The sequence below is a fragment of the Pristis pectinata genome, chromosome 1 (genome assembly GCF_009764475.1).
Source record: "Pristis pectinata isolate sPriPec2 chromosome 1, sPriPec2.1.pri, whole genome shotgun sequence".
NCBI classification, from domain to species: domain Eukaryota; kingdom Metazoa; phylum Chordata; class Chondrichthyes; order Rhinopristiformes; family Pristidae; genus Pristis; species Pristis pectinata.
The window spans coordinates 148845098-148865908 of NC_067405.1; the positions used below are offsets into that span (position 1 = coordinate 148845098).

The following is a 20811-nucleotide window of genomic DNA, read 5'->3' on the forward strand; positions in this document are numbered from 1 at the left end:
TGGGGTGGGGGGGTGTGTGGGGGACAATAACACTGCTGGGACACACACAGGGTGCATTGATAAACAAGAAGTCACTGTCACAGAACCACAGCGTCTGACAGCACAGGAACAGGCCATTCGTCCCATCGTGCCCGTGCCCACCTGCAAGTGCCCATTTGCACGGATCCCACTCCCCCTGCCCGTGACTCCAGTGCCAGCCCAGACACCCGCTGTGGGAGTCTGCACCCACCACCCATTAGGCAGGACCCTCAGCACCCTCTGCCTCCGGGTGAAAACCTTCCTGCTCACATCTCTGAACTCCCCCCTCGCCCTGAACCCTGCCCCCTGGCATTAACCAACTCTTTTCACCACCCACCTCACCTATCGCCTTGGAACACCAGGTCCCTCTCAGCTCAGCCCAGGGAGAACAGACCCAGCCTCTCCTTGTAACTAAACCACTCCATCCCAGTCACCGTCCTGGTGACGCCCCCCCCCCCCCCAGCGTAACCACATCCATCCTACGAGTGCTGACCGGAACTGCACGCTGTTCCAAACTTGGACCATCACCTCCCTGCTGCTGTACTCTGTGCCCCGACCCGTGCTCCACAAGCCGAATTCACCACCTCATCCACCTCTACTGCCACTTCAATGGCGTCTGAGGTCAGACACTGAAGAGCCTCTGTCCCTCAGTACTGCCAGGGCCCCACAATTCGCTGTGTGTCCACCCACAGTCAGCCTCACAGAGACCATCACTGGCATTAACCGGCATCAAACTGCATTTGCCACAGTTTTCACCCACATATCAGTACCAGCCGACAGCCCAAGACCACCCTCACTCCCAGCACCAGCAACGATTTTAACCTCATCTGTCAACCTGCCGACCATACTTGCTGCATTCTGAACCAAATTGGTAATGTGTACGATGGTCGGGGTCCCAGCACCCTGCCCCAGTACATCCCCGGACCACCGACCCCATGGTAAGCCCCCGGATCACCAGTCCCCGGACCACCCGTCCCCGTGGTACGCCCCCGGACCACCCGTCCCCGTGGTACGCCCCCCGGATCACCAGTCCCCGGACCACCCGTCCCCGTGGTACGCCCCCGGACCACCTGTCCCCGTGGTATGCCCCCGGACCACCCGTCCCCGTGGTACGCCCCCGGATCACCAGTCCCCGGACCACCCGTCCCTGTGGTACGCCCCCGGACCACCCGTCCCCGTGGTACGCCCCCGGACCACCAGTCCCCGTGGTACGCCCCTGGACCACCCGTCCCTGTCCCACTGAGGGTGGCCAAGGCAGGAGGGGCTTCTCAGAAGCAGGTCCACAGTGGACGCCATCTCCCTGGCCCTACACTCAGCTCTGGAGCATCTGGACAGTAAAGACACATATGTTAGACTATTGTTTATTGACTACAGCTCTGCCTTCAATACTATAATTCCAAGCAAACTCATCACCAAACTCCAAGACCTGGGACTCAACACCTCCCTCAGCAACTGGATCCTTGACTTTCTAACAAACAGACCGCAATCAGTGAGGATAGACAGCAACACCTCCGGCATGATTATTCTCAACACTGGTGCCCCACAAGGCTGTGTCCTCAGCCCTCTACTCTACTCCCTATACACTCATGTCTGCATGGCCAGATTCTGCTCTAACTCCATCTACAAGTTTGCAGATGATACCACCGTTGTAGGCCGTATCTCCAACAGCGATGAGTCGGAGAACAGGAAGGAGATAGAGAGCTTAGTGGAATGGCGTCATGACAACAACCTTTCCCTCAATGTCAACAAAACTAAAGAGCTGGTCATTGACCAGGAAAGGGGGCGGTGTACATGCACCTGTCTACATTAATGGTGCTGAAGTCGAGAGGGTTGAAAGCTTCAAGTTCCTAGGAGTGAACATCACCAATAGTCCTGGTCCAATCATGTAGATGCCACGGCCAAGAAAGCTCACCAGCGCCTCTACTTCCTCAGGAGGCTAAAGGAATCTGGCATGTCCCCCTTGACACTCACCAACTTTCATCGATGCACCGTAGAAAGCATTGTATCTGGATGCATCACGGCTTGGTATGGCAACTGCTCTGCCCAGGACCGCAAGAAACTGCAGAGTTGTGGACACAGCCCAGCGCGTCACAGAAACCAGCCTCCCCTCCATGGACTCTGTCTTTACAACTCGTTGTCTTGGTGAAGCAGCCAGCGTAACCAAAGACCCCACCCACCCCGGACATTCTCTCTTCTCCCCTCTCCCATTGGGCAGAAGATACAAAAGCCTGAAAGCACGTACCACCAGGCCCAAGGACAGCTCCTATCCCGCTGTTATAAGACTATTGAATGGTTCCCTAGTACAATAAGACCATAAGACATAGGAGAATTAGGCCATTCGGCCCTTCCAATCTGCTCCACCATTCAATCATGCCTGATTTATTTTTCCCTCTCAACTTCATTCTCCTGCCTTCTCCCCATAACCTTTGATGCCCTCACTAATCAAGAACCCATCAACCTCCGCTTTAAATATACCCAATGACTTGGCCTCCATAGCTGTCTGTGGCAACGAATTCCAAAGATTCACCACCCTCTGGCTAAAGAAATTCCTCCTCATCTCTGTTCTAAAGGGACGTCCTTCTATTCTGAGGCTGTGCCCACTGGTCTGAGACTCTCCCATGACTGGAAACATCCTCTCAATGTCCACTCTATCCAGGCCTTTCAGTATTCAGTAGGTTTCAGTGAGATCCGCCCTCATCCTTCTAAACTCCAGTGAGTACAGGCCCAGAGACATCAAACGTTCCTCATACGTTAACCCTTTCATCCCCGGGATCATTCTTGTAAACCTCCTCTGGACCCTCTCCAATGCCAGCACATCCTTCCTTAGATATGGGGCCCAAAACTGCTCACAATACTCCAAATGTGGTCCCTAACTGTCCTCTCGATCTATGCCTCTTATCATCTTGTACACCTCTATCAAGTCACCTCTCATCCTCCTTCTCTCCAAAGAGAAAAGCCCCAGCTCACTCAACCTATCCTCATGAGACATGTTCTCCAATCCAGGCAACATCCTGGTAAATCTCCTCTCTAAAGCTTCCACATCCTTCCTATAATGAGGCGACCAGAACTGAACACAATACTCCAAGTGTGGTCTGACCAGAGTTCTATAGAGCTGCAACATCACCTTGCGGCTCTTGAACTCAATCCCCTGACTAATGAAGACCAACACTCCATATGCCTTCTTAACAACCCTATCAACCTGCGTGGCAACCTTGAGGGATCAATGGACGTGCACCCCAAGATCCCACTGTTCCTCCACACTTCTGCCAGTCAGCCAATCTTCTATCTATGCTAGTACCTTTCCTGTAACACCATGGGCTCCTATCCTGTTTGGCAGCCTCATATGTGGCACCTTGTCAAAGGCCTTCTGAAAATCCAAGTTAACAACATCCACTGACTGTCCTTTGTCTATCCTGCCTGTTACTTCCTCAAAGAATTCCAACAGATTTGTCAGGCCAGATCTCCCCTTAAGGAAAGCATGCTGACTTCAGCCTATTTTATCATGAGCTTCCAAGTACCCCGAAACCTCATCCTTAATAACAGACTCTTAGCATCTTACCAACCACTGAAGTCAGGCTAACTGGCCTATAATTTCCTGTCTGTTGCCTCCCTCCCTTCGTAAAGAGCGGAGTGACATTTGCAACTTTCCAGTCCTCTGGAACCATTCCAGTGTCTAATGATTCTTGAACGATCACTACTAACGCCTCCACAATCTCTTCAGCTGCCTCTTTCAGAACCCTGGGCTGTAGTCCATCCGGTCCAGGTGACTTATCCACCTTCAGACCTTTCAGCTTCCCAAGCACCTTCTCCTGAGGAATAGTGACTACACTCACTTCTGCCCCCTGACTCTCTCGAATTTCTGGCATGTTGCTGGTGGCTTCCATAGTGAAGACTGACACGGGCTCGTCGGGCCAGAAGGGCCTGTTACCATGCTGTAAATAAAGTTTTAAAAAACACTTCTTCAGTTCATCTGCCATTTCCTTGTTCCCCGTTACTGCCTCTCCAGGGTCATTTTCCAGTGGTCCCATGTCCACTCGCCTCTCTTTTACTCTTTATATATCTGAAAGAACCTCTGGTCTCCTCTGTTATATCGTCGGCTAGCTTACCTTCAGATTTCATCTTTTCTCTTATTGCTTTTTTAGTTGCTTTCTGTTTTTAAAAGCTTCCCAATCGTCCAGCTTCCTGTTTTTTTTTTGCAATATTGTGTGCCCTCTCTTTTGCTTTTATGGTGTCTTTGACTTCCCTCGTCAGCCACGGTTGCCTCATCCTCCATTTCGAATGTTGCTTCTTCTTTGGAATGAACTGATCCTGCGTCTTCCGAATTACTGCCAGAAACTCCTGACATTGCTGCTCTACCGTCATCCCTGCCGGGGGCCCCTTCCAATCAACTCTGGCCAGCTCCTCTCTCATGCCTCTGCAGTTACCTTTACTCAACTGTAACACCGATACATCTGACACAGAAGATGGACTCTTGACCTCACAATCTACCTTGTTATGGCCTTGCACCTTACTGTCTGTCTGCACTGCACTTTTCTGTAGCTGCGACACTTTACTCTGTATTCCGTTATTGTTTTACCCTGTACTACCTCAGTGCACTGTGTAATGAATTGATCTGTACGATTGGTATGCAGGACAAGTTTATCACTGTACCTCAGTACAAGTGACAATAATAAACCAATACCACCTCCTTACCACAGTTGGCACCACATCAGTCGAGCTCAGCGGCCGATCCACAACCTCCTTCACTGCCCTCAGCTTCTCGTAGGGAAGGGTTTCTGCTCCACATGGGGTCGGCAGCTTGGCTGGATCTCCTGGACTCTCCGGGATTGGGACAAACTCAGCATTCTCCAGCTCCTGCAGAGCAACAGGGGTCCGGCATTAGATCAGGTTCCCAGCTTGCACACTGTGCGGTCCCAGGCGCGGTGTCCACGCTGACGCAGGCAGACAGGGTGGTGCAGCACCTGCCTCCAGCAGTCAGGGTACTGAGTGCAAGAGTTGGGATGTCCCGTCACAACTGTACAAGGTGGTGAGACCTGACGGACTACTGTGTGAGGTCTGGTCGCCCAGTGAGGATGGGACTGTGCTAGAAAGGCTGCAGAAGTTTCACCAGGCTGTTGCTGGAACTGGAGGGGTTGAGTTTGGAGGCGAGAGTGGATAGGCTGGGGCTGTTTTCCCTGGAGTGGAGGAGGCTGAGGGGTGACCTGATAGAGGTTTATAACATCACGAGGGACACAGACAAGGTGGATGGTCACAAGTCTTTCCCCAGGGTGGGGGAGTCTGAAACTAGAGGGCACAGGTTTAAGGTGAGAGGGGAGAGACTTAAAGAGGACCAGAGGGGCAACTTCTCCACCCAGAGGGTGGGTGTGCGGAACGAGCTGCCAGAGGAAGCGGTAGAGGTGGGTACAGTTAATGGTTAAAAGACATTGGACAGGTCCATGAACAGGAAAGGTTCAGAGGGATACGGGACAAATGCAGGAAAATGGGACTGGCTCAGGAAGGCACCTTGTTCAGCATGGATAAGTTGGGCCGAAGGGCCTGCTTCCGTGTGCAGTCAGGCAGTAACTGTGGTGCACAGTCAGACACACACAGCTTGCACACACAGGTAGACAGGCACTGTCTGCATACACGGACATACACAGTGCACATGCACACATTTGAATAACACTGGGCAGATTCTGCCTCAGAAGTGTACTGAGCACCTGGATGGACACACACACTGTGCAAACCTGAACACACAATCCATGCACACCTGGACGTGCACACCGTGCACACCTGGATGGACACAAACACCATGCACACCTGGACACACACACACCCCGAGAGAGACTGCACGCGCACACACACACACACACACCGAGAGAGAGTGCACACACACACACACACACACAAACACACACTGAGAGAGACGGGACACACACACACACACCCACACACCAAGAGAGACGGGACACACACACACACACACGGGACACACACACCGAGAGAGACTGGACACACAGCACACACACCGAGACAGGACACACACACACACACACACACGCCAAGACAGACGGGACACACACACACACACACACACACACACACACACACACACACACAGAGAGAGACGGGACACACACACACTCCGAGAGACAGGACACATACACACACACACCGAGTGAGACTGGACACACACACACAGACACCAAGAGAGATAGGACACACACACATAAACTGGACACAAACACACACCGAGAGAGACTGGACACATACACACAGACAGACACTGAGAGACTGGACACACACACACACACACACCAAGAGAGACGGGACACACACACACAGTCACCGAGAGAGACTGGACACACACACACAGACAGACACTGAGAGACTGGACACACACACACACACACACACACCGAGAGAGACCGGACACATACATACATACACACACACACACACACACCCCCCAAGAGAGACCAGAGGCACACACACTGAGAGAGACCGGACAAACACACACGCACACACCACACACACTGAGAGAGACTGGACACACACACACCGTGCACACCTGGATGTCAGTCTCCAGCTGCTGATTGACGGCCTCCTTCATTTCCCTCAGCTTATCGTAGGGAAGGGTTTCCGCTTCGGAGAGGGACGTCAGCTTGGCTGGATCTCCTGGGCTCTCTGGGATTGGGATAAACTCGGCATTCTCCAGTTCCTGCAGGGCAACAGGGGGCCAGCACTAAACTCACAATTCACACACAGCGCACTCCCAGATGCATACGCCTGGACGTGTGCCCGACGTGTGCCTTGTGGGTACGCCCGGACATGTGCCCGGTATGCCCCACGCCTGGACGTGTGCTCAGTGTCAGTCTGGAGGATGACGAGTTGGTCTGGAGGGGTGGTTGGGGATGGAAATCAGTCTGGGGGGGAATCAGTCTGGGGGGGGGGGGGGGGAGTCAGTCGGGGGGCGTTAGTCTGGGTGGGGAGGTCAGTCTGGGCGGGGAGGTCAGTCTGGGCGGGGAGTCAAGTCTGGCTTCAAGTCCAGTCTTGGGGGGGGAATCAGTCTGCGGGGGGGGGGGGGGGGGGGAGGTCAGTCTTGGGGGGAGTCAGTCTGGGGGGGGGGGGGGGGGAGTTGGTGGAGACAGTTTGCCCCCGTCCAGCTATCCACAGCCCCAGCCCTTGCCCTGCTCCCATCCCAACGCCCCCTCCACCCCGGACCCTCCGTCTCACCCCCCCGGACTCCCCTCGCCCGCCCGCCCCTACCTGTCCTCCCAGCCCCCGGACCCTCCCTGTCTCCCCTCCCCCCCCCCACCGGACCCTCCCTGTTCACACCCCCTACCTGCAGCAGCCACTCGGGGCATGAGCTGTCGGTCAGCTGACTGGCAGAGCGGAGTAGGGTGTCCTCGGCCGTCCTCTTCGTCCTGTTGTGTCCATCCTCCTCCCGCTCTCGCTCCGTGCCCCCCTCCTCCTCTGGCAGGGCGCCCTGGGGGGCTGCACACAGGACAGGCTCAGTGATGGAGGGGTCCAGGGGGGCAGGGAGGGGTCCGGGGGAGGGAGGAGGGTTCTGTGGTGGGGCTGCACACACCACAGCCTCAGTGAGGGAGGGGTCCGGGGGGCAGAGTGGGGGCTCTGGGGGCTGCACACACCACAGGCTGGGCAGCGATGGAGGGGTCCGGGGCGGTGAGGGAGGGGCCCTGGGGGGCTGCACACAGGACTGGCTTAGTAAGGGAGGGGTCCAGGGGCAGCGAGGGAGGGGTTTTGGGGTGGCGAGGGCGGGGCCGGGGGGTGGCGAGGGAGGGGCCCGAGGGAGGGTCCAGTGGCAGTGAGGGAGGGGTCTGGGGGCAGGGGGGGGGGCCCTGGGGGGCTGCCCACACCACAGGTTCAGGCACAGAGCCCCTCCCTCAGGCAACGATGAGGACCCAGTATCTGAAGTTGGGAAGCCCTCTGGGTCAGTGAGCACAATTCCATCAGTTTTGGGATAAGGATGGAAAACAACAGATCAGGTCCCCGGGTTCGTCCCGTCTGGAGCAGGGCCGACGCTGAGGGCACCAGGCAGGATCCAGCTGGGGCCCACTGTGTGAAGCAATGGAGCAGTGGGCAAGTGGGAGGGTTTCAAAAGGGTCACATCGAGGGTCCGGGGCAGCGTGTTCCCGACCGGGGGAGGGGTCCGGGGCAGCACGTTCCCGACCGGGGGAAGGGTCCGGGGCAGCACGTTCCCGACCGGGGGAAGGGTCCGGGGCAGCACGTTCCCGACCGGGGGAAGGGTCCGGGGCAGCACGTTCCCGACCGGGGGAAGGGTCCGGGGCAGCACGTTCCCGACCGGGGGAAGGGTCCGGGGCAGCACGTTCCCGACCGGGGGAAGGGTCCGGGGCAGCACGTTCCCGACCGGGGGAAGGGGAGACAGACCAAATTCAGGAAACCCTGGATGATGAGAGAGATCAAGGTTCTGGTCAGGATGAAAAAGAACTTTGTGTTTAGGCAGCTGGGTACGAATGAATCCCTCAATGAGTGTAAAAAGTCAAGACCAGGCTTAGAGGGAAGTCAGGGGGGCAAAATGAGGGTATGGGATGGATTGGGCAGGAAGGGTTAAAGGTGATCCCAGCAGGTTCTGTAGTTATGTTCACAGTGAAAGGGTGACGTGGGAGAGACCAGGTCCTCTTAAAGATCATCAGGGTGGCCAATGTGTGCAGCTGCAGGAGACGGCCAAGATGTTTAGTGTCTATTTCTCCCTGGTGTTTAACGAAGGGAGTATCATGGATGGCAGGGAAACGAGGGGAATAAGTGCTGAGGTCCTGGATTGTCTGCACATTACCAGGAAGGAGGGACTCGCAGTCTTGAAGGTAGCAAATCCCCAGGGCCTGACCCAGTGCGGCCAAGCCTGGGACCCCCTCCCCCCACCACCAAACCTGCGACCCCCCCCCCCACCAAACCTGGGACCCCCTCCCCCCACCAGCAAACCTGTGACCCCACCACCAAACCTGTGACCCCCTGCCCCCCACCACCAAACCTGTGACCCCCCCACCCACAAAACCTGTGACCCCCCTCCCACCCACCATACCTTTAACACCCCCCCACCCACCAAACCTGTGACCCCCTCCCCCCCCACCAAACCTCGGACACCCCCTCACTGCACCACGAAACACACACGTGTTACATACCACGTTAACAGACAGTTACACAGTACTTCACTGTCTCACACACCCAGCATGAAGCACACGTTACACACAACATATCCAGCTACAGTCTGTAACCTCATTATGTGCTACTTAACACACTTAGACATTCATCATAGTACTTCCTACGGTGCACACTCACAGTATGACAAAGCACACGTTACACACTTATGACACACACGACACACTTGTGACACACGCATTACACACGGACAGGTTGACCCTGAACACACACTGTGACAGCAGCCGGCTGATCTCAGTGACAGTGCCACACTCACCAGCGCCAATGGACAGCCCACTGCTATTTGACCGAATGGTTTTGGACACGAACACGATTTCTGAAATGGAAAGGCACAGGGTGCGTTACTGGAGACCGTTTCACTCGAGAGCCACCCAGGCAGAGGACCGAGTGCCCACAGGACTGGAGTGAGAGGGACCCATCTCACCCACACCTGCAAACCCCACAGGGTCTGCTGCCAGTCAGACAGGATCCTGCCCACTCGGGGTACTCACAGGCAGGGGGACTGTCCACCAGCATCACCTCACACCGGAGAGCTGGGAAATAGCCCACTCCACACCAGGAACGTAAACTAACTGGGGACAGTACTGAGGGAGGGTCCCACTGTGGTAGTGGCAGTACTGAGTGTGCTCTCCGTTGGACTGCTGATTTCGTGGTAAAGGATCCAAAAGAGTGAGTTTGGAGTATTTTTGGAAGTTGCGGGAGTGTGTGTTCTTCGTCTGCAGCGGTGGCTGAGGCAGCTTCTCTTCGAGAGAGGCTGTTTTTTTTCCCTGCTATTGGAGCTGAACTCCAAGCGCTGTAGGAGCAGCAGTGGTTGGCGAGTTGCCAGGGTTCGATTTGAACTTTGAGGGAGCTGGACCTGGAGTTCATCTGGCCTGTGTTATCGGCCAGCTTCCTCCCACTGGAGAACTTGGCCCAGGGTGCCTGGGTGAAGAAATTCTCGGCAACTCCTGGACTTTTGTGCGGCCGGGGAAACGTCGCGCTGGGCTGCTGGTGGATGCTTCACTGCAGGCGGGAGGGACAGCGCTGGAGTTTTACCTCACAGACTGCTTATCTGGAGACATCTCCCACCTTTTTCTCTGAACTGCTTTTCGTGGACCTAATTACTGTGCTGCTGATTATCCGACAGGCAGTGTGCTTTGAATTTCTGACTGTGTAGGGACTTATCACAGCTGCCTGTGCCTCGGGCGTGACGCAGCCTCGGTCCTACGCAGCCGTCGCTGCTCCTGGAGGCGTGGCTACTGGGAAGACGTCACCCTTCAGACTGTTGACTTTGAACAATGTGGTGCGCTGCTCTGTGCCTCCGTCGATCGGACTGGGGAGTGGCCTACGGGCCATGTCTGAGGCGGTGGGGGGCAGGGCAGGTGTCGTTGCAGTCACTAGAATGTTTGGTGGACTGGTGTTTGTATTGCGATCTGAGAAGGTGTCCTTGGCCTTGGGCAGGGGGCTGACGTCGGGGGAGGTCTTTATGCCGGTGGAGCCGGTGGGGGCCCCCGTGCAGTGGGTCATCCTGTCCGATGTTTTTCCCCATACCCCTGACGAAGTCCTCCTCCCTCACTTGCGGTCTCTGGGCGAGGTGCGGTCGAGCATCACTCCGATGCTGCTCAAGCCAGCTGTACCTGGCTTTGAGAACGTGTACTCCTTCAAGCGCTCGCTGTTCATGCAGCTGGCGTGGGGAGGGGATGCTGAGGGGCGTTTCCAGATCACGTATGAGGGGCAGCACTACCAAGTGTTCTGGGCCGCCGGCCGTCCGCGGAGCCATGCGTGCAAGGCGTTCGGGCATGTCCGTCGGCATTGTCCCAGCCGCCAGGCTGCTGGCTCCGCCTTGGTGGCACCGGGGGATGCCACTGATGCTCCCACCGTGGCCCCTCCCCCCACTGTCCCTGCCCCCGCAGCCCCTCCTGTGCCGGTGCGGGAGGAGGGTGGGGGTGAGCGCGGTGCGGGCGGTGGGGAGGGGTGGGCAACTGTTCGGAGTCAGAAAGTGCGGTGGAAGCAGAAGCACCTCCAGGCCTCACCCCTGGAGGGGCAGGTGCCAGAGGCCTCCTCCGGTCCAGACCTGGGGGTCCCTGTGATTTCTGGGGGTCCACGGGTGCCGGGGGAGGTTGAGGGGGAGGGGGAGGTGCCGGAGGCCGAGGTTCCCTCCAAGATGGAAGTCACTGTGCCTCCGCACCCCAGCGGGATGAAGCGGCACCGGTATGTGTCCGAGGGGTCGGAGGGACCGGGGTCGCCCGAGAGGGGGGATCTGCTCCCACTGAAGGCCGTGTGCTCGGCGGGCGACCCCCCGGAGCTGGAGGGCATCGCTGAGGGGGCTGACGGCTTCTGTCGGGGTCATGCCCCCCGAGTCAGTGGGCAGTCCCACGGTGTAGGGGGGACCGTCGGAGGGTGAGGACCCACTCCTGGTTGAGGCTGCGCACTTGGAGTGCGTGCCCACCGGGGAGGGGGTCGACCCCACAGATCCAGGGTTGCCTGAGGGGCGAGTATCGGCTGGGGTGATGGTCTCCCAGCTCGTGGCTGCCATCGAGGCCAGGAGTCCCAAGAGGGTGCGTTCTGCCAGTGTCTGAGGGGGTCGGAGTGCCCTTGGGTAGCCAGCCTGCTCAGTTGCACCGTGCGAAGGTGCCCCTGTGAGTGGGGGGGCGTGAGGACCCTCCCAGTGCTGCTGGAGGGGGGAAAATCGGGGTGTGACAGTGGACGTGGCCCTGTCGACTCGTGTCCTCTGTTCGAGCTCTGCGAGGGCCTGCGAGCTGCCCGCCCTGGGGGCGGGATGTGCGGAGGAGAGCGGTGTCGGTGTGCGAGGGTCCAGTCCTGCCCCACCTCGGGACCAGGGTCCAGGTGCGCCCCTGGACCCGGGGGTGGCGGGGTCTCCTCCTGTCGTTGATCCTGGGGTGGGGGGGGTCATCCCCGGGGTGGGATCGTCCGAGGGGGTCGTTCCCCGTTTTCGGGTGGGCACGTTGACCAGTGGCGGCACCTGCCCGGAGGTCGACGAGAGCCTGGGGACCGGTGATGAAGGCGAGGGTGCCTCCGATGACGAGCTGGAGGACTACCTCGTTCCTGGCGCCCTGTCGCAGCCTGTCACCGTGGAGGGGATCCGGGAGTTCCTGGAGGACACCTGGAGGAAGCAGAACAAGGCCAAACTGGCCGCCGCCTGGTGGGGGAATCTGCCGGCCGTTGTGCAGTTCCTCTGGGGCATCCTTAACCAGGGGAAGGGATCGGGCCTGGACCGGCCGGAGAAGCACCGGTTCAGAGATCTGAAGCTGCTCCTGGAGATGGAGTGCAGGGGTGCTCGGTGGGGAGCCCTGCTCCTTCCGCCTGTAGCACCGGGGAGGGGAGTGCACTGTAGCCATCATGACGGTTACCATCGCCAGCCTGAACATCAATGGCGGCAGAGGGTCTCTCTGCAGGTTCCACCACCTCTCGGTCCTGTGGGACGGGAGGTACACGGTGAGCTTCCTGCAGGAGACCCGCACCGTTCCGGGAGATGAGTCCGCCTGGCTCCTGGAGCGGCACAGGGGGGGTTCTACATGAGTCACCTCAGCTCCACTTCGAGCGGGGTGGTGATCTTGTTGGCCCCGACCTTCCAGCCGGAAATATTGACGGTTCAGGAGCTGGTGCCGGGCCGTCTGCTTCATCTCGCTGTGTGCGTGGATGGCGTGCCGTTGCACTTCGTCAATGTGTACGCCCCCGAGCTCAGCCCGATGCAAGCGCGCTTCTTCCGGGAGGTGTCTGCCTTGGTAGGGTCCTTCAAAAGTAGCGAGTGCTGCTGCTTAAGTTCTGGCTGCACTTCAGCCCGATGCTGTTGGTTTACAGGCACCCGGTGCGGCGCGGGGCGGGGCGCGCGGAGGATCTCCTGGTGGGTCTTCTGCTGGGCCTGGCCAAGCTGGCCATCCACAGGACGTGGCGACGGGCAGCCGAGGGTTCCGCCTGCCTGCCCGTCTTCTGTGCGCACGGTGTCTTTGGAGAGGGAGCACAAGGTCTCCGCGGGCACCCTGAGTTCCGCACTCGGTGGGCCCCTCAGGGGATGGCATGTGTCGTGGATGGTTCCAATGCGATTTTGATCTGAAGTGTTGTGTGCTGCGGTAGCGGGCATAGTGTTGCGTGTGTTTCGCGGGTATTAGTTTTGCTTAGTTGTTTCTTTCTGTATTAGATGTACTGTATTGATATTGGTTATTTTTTGCAATGCTTTTAGCCAATAAACGTTTTGTAAAACAAAAGTAGCGGTACTGACCGGCGCGGGGGTAGAGGATGGGTGACTGGTGGGGGTGGGAAGGATGAGCGGTGGGGGAGGGGGCACTCACCAGCGATGAGGATGGTGTGCCAGCCCCTACATGACAGGTCGGACACATTGTGCAGGGAGCCGAAGATGGGCCGTGGCCACGAGGTGCAGATTTCCGAACCGAAGCCCCTCTCGGCGACTGTCATTCCGAGTCGACCGTTCCCGCCGTTACCCCAGGCGAAAATCTGGTTATCTGCCAAACAACAGCAGGGCGGTCAGGAGCAACACGAGGGGCGGTCAGGGGCAACACGAGGGGCGGTCAGGGGCAACACGAGGGGCGGTCAGGGGCAACACGAGGGGCGGTCAGGGGCAACACGAGGGGCGGTCAGGGGCAACACGAGGGGCGGTCAGGAGCAACACGAGGGGCGGTCAGGGGCAACACGAGGGGCGGTCAGGAGCAACAGGTTCTTTCATGAATTATCTCTGATGACCAGACAGAATTTATCCAGAATCGTTATTTGCATTTTAACATTAGGAGGTTAATGAATATTATATATACCCCCTCATCTAGGGTAGGGACATGTTCGGCACAGCTTTGTGGGCCGAAGGGCCTGAATTGTGTTGTAGGTTTTCTATGTTTCTATCTAAAATTCCGGAATGTGTTATTTCATTAGATGCTGAAAAGGCGTTTGACAGAGTTGAATGGGAATATTTATTTAATACACTTGAAAAATTTAATTTTAGTCCCCATTTTATATCTGCGATCAAATTGATTTACTATACGTCTATGGCCTCAATACTTACTAATAATCAGAGATCCCCCCCTGTTCAGGCTTTTTCGAGGTACTAGACAGGGTTGCCCTCTATTATTTGATATTGCTTTGGAACCCTTGGCAATTGCCCTTCGGGATTCTTTTAACATATTTGGTATCACTCGTGGACAGGGGATTCATAACGTTTCTCTATATGCAGATGACTTGTTACTTTATATTTCTAACCTGGAGAAATCCATCCCTGCAGTGCTCAGTTTAGTGTTTTTTCTGGTTATAAATTAAATCTTAATAAGACTGAACTTTTTCCATTAAATATTCAAACTCTAATTTATAGGCAATTACCTTTTAAATTAGTAAGACCATTTTACGTATTTGGGTGTTAAAATTACCAAGAAGCATAAAGATCTGTTTAAAAGTTAACCTTTAATTGATCACGTTAAACAATTATTGACGAAATGGTCCCCACTGTCTCTATCATTGACAGGCTGAATTAATGCGGTTAAGATGAATATTTTACCAAAATTTCCCTATCTATTTCAGGCAATTCCAACTTACATCCTGAAATCTTCTTTTGACATTATTGATTCTAAAATTCTTTCATATATATGGCAGAATAAAAACCCAAGGTTAAGTAAGAAATATTCAAAAAAATTAAAAAAGGCTGGTGGCATGGCTTTGCCTAACCTTAGATTACATTACTGGGCAATTAATATCAGATATTTAATTTTCTGGGCACAAGATTTAGATGTAATTCAATGTCTCACTGCAATTTTCGGGCTACCAATGATGGAATCTGGCCACCTATCTGCTGCTGCTTGTCGCATGATTGCCTTTGTTACATTAATGGCCAAGCGACCCATTTTGTTTAAATGGAGGGATCCGATACCTCCCACCACTTTTCAATGGTTTTCTCAGACTATATCATGTGTAAACTTAGCAAAAATTAGGAGTGGTGCTGTCGATCCTTCGCTTAAATGTGAGGAAGTTTGGAGTCCATTCATTCAATATTTTCATATCATATAGATCCCTTTTCAATAATCCTTGAATTTAGAGGAGTGGAGTTGACGACATAATAATGCTCTTTGTTCATCAAGAAATATCGGTCCAGTTTTTTTTCTTTTGAAATTTTTTTTTAGTTTGTTCATTTTATTACTTACAATTTTTTTTTCGATTTGGGTTTTTTTATATAATAAATCTTTTTCTTTCTCCTTTTGATTTTTTTTTGTAATTTATTCGTCTACCAAGAAACCGTGGGGCCTAGAATATATTTTTTATTCTTTATGATTATATACGTCATGATTGTCCTCCCGACCTCTCTGTATGATAATTACCGATGGTTTATGCATCAATCTGTATTCATCTGAAAATTAATTAAAAAGATTGAAAAAGAAAGAAGGAGCAACAGGGGGGGTCAGGGGCAACAGGGGGGGGTCAGGGGCAACAGGGGGGGGTCAGGGGCAACAGGGGGGGGTCAGGGGCAACAGGAGGGGGGTCAGGGGCAACAGGGGGGGTGTCAGGGGCAACAGGGGGGGTGTCAGGGGCAACAGGGGGGGTGTCAGGGGCAACAGGGGGGGGTCAGGGGCAACAGGAGGGGGGTCAGGGGCAACAGGAGGGGGGTCAGGGGCAACAGGAGGGGGGTCAGGGGCAACAGGGGGGGCTCAGGGGCAACAGGAGGGGGGTCAGGGGCAACAGGGGGGTCAGGGGCAACAGGGGGGGTCAGGGGCAACAGGAGGGGGGTCAGGGGCAACAGGAGGGGGGTCAGGGGCAACAGGAGGGGGGTCAGGGGCAACAGGGGGGTCAGGGGCAACAGGGGGGGGTCAGGGGCAACAGGAGGGGGGTCAGGGGCAACGGGGGGTCAGGGGCAACAGGAGGGGGGTCAGGGGCAACGGGGGGTCAGGGGCAACAGGGGGGGTCAGGGGCAACAGGAGGGGGGTCAGGGGCAATGGGACCCTGGTGGGCACTCCCTGGTGTGGGGGTCGGAGCACCGGACGGGGGGGTTCGGAGCACAGGATGGGGGGGGGGGGGGGGGGGCGGGGGGAGTCGGAGCACCGGGCCGGAGGGTGCAGAATGGAATCCCGGTGGGCCCCCCAGGGATTGCGTGCGCAACTCCCCATCACCTCATGTGCACAACTACCCCGACTCCCCCACGCGCGACTCCCCGCCCCTCCACCCGTGACACCCACAGAGACCCCGTGTGTGTTTGACGGAGAGCACAGACGGCCCCAGCCCACCAGCGTTGCCCTGACGCACCATCGGTGGACGCTATGGTGAATCCGTCGCCACACGACACCTTCGTCACTTGCTTCCCCCCGAGGGCGCCGACCAGCACGTTGATGCCGTCTCGTTTCCTGTAGTCCCCTACACCCAGCTGCCCGTACTTGTTACAGCCGAACGTCAACAGGCGGCCTCGCTCTGTGGAACGGACACAGACACATTGAACCAGATGTTGCCGCACCCCTGACCCAGGGGTAATACCAACACTGCCCCACCCCGACCCCTGACCCAGGGGTAATACCACCCCTGCCCCACCCCGACCCCTGACCCAGGGGTAATACCAACCCTGCCCCACCCCGACCCCTGACCCAGGGGTAATACCACCCGTGCCCCACCCCGACCCCTGACCCAGGGGTAATACCACCCGTGCCCCACCCCGACCCCTGACCCAGGGGTAATACCAACCCTGCCCCACCCCGACCCCTGACCCAGGGGTAATACCACCCGTGCCCCACCCCGACCCCTGACCCAGGGGTAATACCACCCGTGCCCCACCCCGACCCCTGACCCAGGGGTAATACCAACCCTGCCCCACCCCGACCCCTGACCCGGGGTAATACCACCCCTGCCCCACCCCGACCCCTGACCCAGGGGTAATACCACCCGTGCCCCACCCCGACCCCTGACCCAGGGGTAATACCACCCCTGCCCCACCCCGACCCCTGACCCAGGGGTAATACCACCCCTGCCCCACCCCGACCCCTGACCCGGGGTAATACCACCCCTGCCCCACCCCGACCCCTGACCCAGGGGTAATACCAACCCTGCCCCACCCCGACCCCTGACCCAGGGGTAATACCACCCGTGCCCCACCCCGACCCCTGACCCAGGGGTAATACCAACCCTGCCCCACCCCGACCCCTGACCCAGGGGTAATACCAACCGTGCCCCACCCCGACCCCTGACCCAGGGGTAATACCAACCGTGCCCCACCCCGACCCCTGACCCAGGGGTAATACCAACCCTGCCCCACCCCGACCCCTGACCCGGGGTAATACCACCCCTGCCCCACCCCGACCCCTGACCCAGGGGTAATACCACCCGTGCCCCACCCCGACCCCTGACCCAGGGGTAATACCACCCCTGCCCCACCCCGACCCCTGACCCAGGGGTAATACCACCCCTGCCCCACCCCGACCCCTGACCCGGGGTAATACCACCCCTGCCCCACCCCGACCCCTGACCCAGGGGTAATACCAATCCTGCCCCACCCCGACCCCTGACCCAGGGGTAATACCACCCCTGCCCCACCCCGACCCCTGACCCAGGGGTAATACCAACCCTGCCCCACCCCGACCCCTGACCCAGGGGTAATACCACCCCTGCCCCACCCCGACCCCTGACCCGGGGTAATACCACCCCTGCCCCACCCCGACCCCTGACCCAGGGGTAATACCACCCCTGCCCCACCCCGACCCCTGACCCAGGGGTAATACCACCCCTGCCCCACCCCGACCCCTGACCCGGGGTAATACCACCCCTGCCCCACCCCGACCCCTGACCCAGGGGTAATACTACCCCTGCCCCACCCCGACTCCTGACCCGGGGTAATACCACCCCTGCCCCACCCCGACCCCTGACCCGGGGTAATACCACCCGTGCCCCACCCCGACCCCTGACCCAGGGGTAATACCACCCCTGCCCCACCCCGACCCCTGCCCCACCCCGACCCCTGACCCGGGGTAATACCACCCCTGCCCCACACCGACCCCTGACCCAGGGGTAATACCACCTGTGCCCCACCCCGACCCCTGACCCAGGGGTAATACCACCCGTGCCCCACCCCTGACCCGGGGGTAATACCACCTGTGCCCCACCCCGACCCCTGACCCAGGGGTAATACCACCCCTGCCCCAACCCTGACCCGGGGTAATACCTCCCGTGCCCCACCCCTGTCCCGGGGTAATACCTCCCGTGCCGCACCCCTGACCCGGGGTAATACCTCCCGTGCCCCACCCCTGACCCGGGGTAATACCTCCCGTGCCCCACCCCTGACCCGGGGTAATACCTCCCGTGCCGCACCCCTGACCCGGGGTAATACCTCCCGTGCCCCACCCCTGACCCGGGGTAACACCTCCCGTGCCGCACCCCTGACCCGGGGTAACACCTCCCGTGCCGCACCCCTGACCCGGGGTAACACCTCCCGTGCCGCACCCCTGACCCGGGGTAATACCTCCCGTGCCGCACCCCTGACCCGGGGTAATACCTCCCGTGCCCCACCCCTGACCCGGGGTAATACCTCCCGTGCCGCACCCCTGACCCGGGGTAATACCTCCCGTGCCGCACCCCTGACCCGGGGTAATACCACCCTGTGACCTGGGCTGTCCGTTTTGACCTGGGGAATTTGGTTTGTCACCTGCTGTTGGTTTTTGAAAGAAAATCAGGAAGTGCTGGAAAGAGTGGGCAGGTGGGGCAGGGTCTGTGGAGAGAGACGAAGGAAACTGTGGAGGCTGAAGACAGTTCCCAGGGAGAATCTTTGACCTGAACATACAACAGCACAGGAACAGGCCCTTCGGCCCACCATGTTTGTGCTGACCACAAGGCCAAATTAAATGAATCCCCTCTGCACGCACATGGTCCACATCCCTCCATTCCCTGCACACTCATGTACCTGTCTAAATGCCTCTGGAACACCTCTATCGTATCTGCCCCCAGCCCCACCCTGGGTAGCCCCTTCCAGGCTCCCACCGCTCTGTGTAAAAAAACTTACCCCGCACACCTCCTTTAAACTCCGCCCCCCACCTAAAGCTATGTTCTCTGGTATTGACATTTCTACCCTGGGGAAGGACTCTGACTGTCTGCCCTGTCAATGCCTCCCATAATCTAAACCTCTGTCTCAGGTCTCCCCTCAGCCTCCACCGCTCCAGAGAGAACAACCCAAGTCTGTCCAACCTCATACCCTCTAATCCAGGCAGCATCTTCGGGAACCTCTTCTGCACCCTTTCCAAAGCCTCCACACCCTCCCTGGAATGGGGCGACCAGAACTGCACACACCGCTCCAAGTGCAGCTGAACCATAGCTTCATACAGCTGTAACGTGACTTCCTGACTTTATTTCCAGTCGCCACAGACGTTGCCCGACCCACTGAATGTTTCCAGCATGGTCTGTTTACCCTTCTGCAGTTGTTCCCCACCAGTGTCCGAGGGGTATGTGGTTGCCCGCCAGTGTCCGAGGGGTATGTGGTTCCCCGCCAGTGTCCGAGGGGTATGTGGTTGCCCGCCAGTGTCCGAGGGGTATGTGGTTGCCCGCCAGTGTCCGAGGGGTATGTGGTTCCCCGCCAGTGTCTGAGGGGTATGTGGTTGCCCGCCAGTGTCCGAGGGGTATGTGGTTCCCCGCCAGTGTCCGAGGGGTATGTGGTTGCCCGCCAGTGTCCGAGGGGTATGTGGTTGCCCGCCAGTGTCCGAGGGGTATGTGGTTCCCCGCCAGTGTCCGAGGGGTACACGGTCACCCTCGTGGCCCAGCTGTTCCATTCTCCCCCTCACCGTCGATGGCCGCGGTGTGGGTCTTGCCTGCGGCGATGGTTTTCACCTTGTAGATGGCCAACTGCTTGGACAGGGTCAGTGTGGTCATGTAGGGTACCTCCTGGTCAGCCTGTGGAGTGAACAATATGGGCTGAGAGACTGGGATCTTGCTGTGCTCACACCCCCGCAGTCTCCGACCTGCTCTAACCCCTCACGATATACAAAGCACTGAGTCTCCCCCCGTCTTCACACAACAGAAGTAAGCCCACCACCCCCCACCCCCAGTCACCTGATCCACAGCTCCTCGCCCTGGGCTTCTGTCAAAGGCACAGGAGGAGGTCATTCAGCTACAGGCGACGACCAGCTTCAGAGGTGACACCCGCCCTGCGTCAGCCCCCACCCCACCCACCCCGTGTCTCCCCTGAGTCCCCCCACCCCGCATCTACCTCCCACCACCCCATCACGCATCCTCCCTGCCCTGCCTCCACCCATGGCTCCTGCCCACCCAACACACCCGCCCCACATCTACACCCCATCATGTCCACCCCCACCCTACCCATGGCTCCTGCCCCACCCAACACACCTACCCCACGTCTACCCCCCCACCCCACCCATGGCTCCTGCCCCACCCAACACACCCGCCCCGTGTCTACCCCCCCCACCCCATGTCCACCCCCACCCCACCCATGGCTCCTGCCCCACCCAACACACCCGCCCCGTGTCTACCCCCCCACCCCATGTCCACCCCCACCCCACCCATGGCTCCTGCCCCACCCAACACACCCAGGCCGTGCTCCCCCCCTATCTGTATAAGGTGCTGACCAGAACCCAGTGTGGACGGATCAATCGGCTCCCACCCCACCCATCAATTTTGGTCCATAATTCACTCCCCCCCCCC

At 57.9% G+C, this 20811-nt stretch overlaps 1 protein-coding gene across 3 annotated transcripts in view; it reads right to left on the reverse strand.

The window, feature by feature from the left end:
• LOC127574494 (serine/threonine-protein kinase Nek9) overlaps positions 1-20811 on the reverse strand; it is a 53729-nt gene that overhangs the window by 4883 nt on the left and 28035 nt on the right. Inside the window, exons 15-21 of one of the 3 annotated variants that reach the window (XM_052023651.1) lie at positions 19935-20043; positions 16429-16590; positions 13488-13658; positions 9455-9514; positions 7343-7494; positions 6560-6718; positions 4711-4872 (exon numbers count right to left, since the gene is read on the reverse strand). In XM_052023651.1, coding sequence (XP_051879611.1) covers positions 4711-4872; positions 6560-6718; positions 7343-7494; positions 9455-9514; positions 13488-13658; positions 16429-16590; positions 19935-20043 — 975 coding nt within the window. The remainder of the gene's footprint in view (positions 1-4710; positions 4873-6559; positions 6719-7342; positions 7495-9454; positions 9515-13487; positions 13659-16428; positions 16591-19934; positions 20044-20811) is intronic. The other 2 variants (XM_052023562.1, XM_052023734.1) reach the window with 2 other exon arrangements.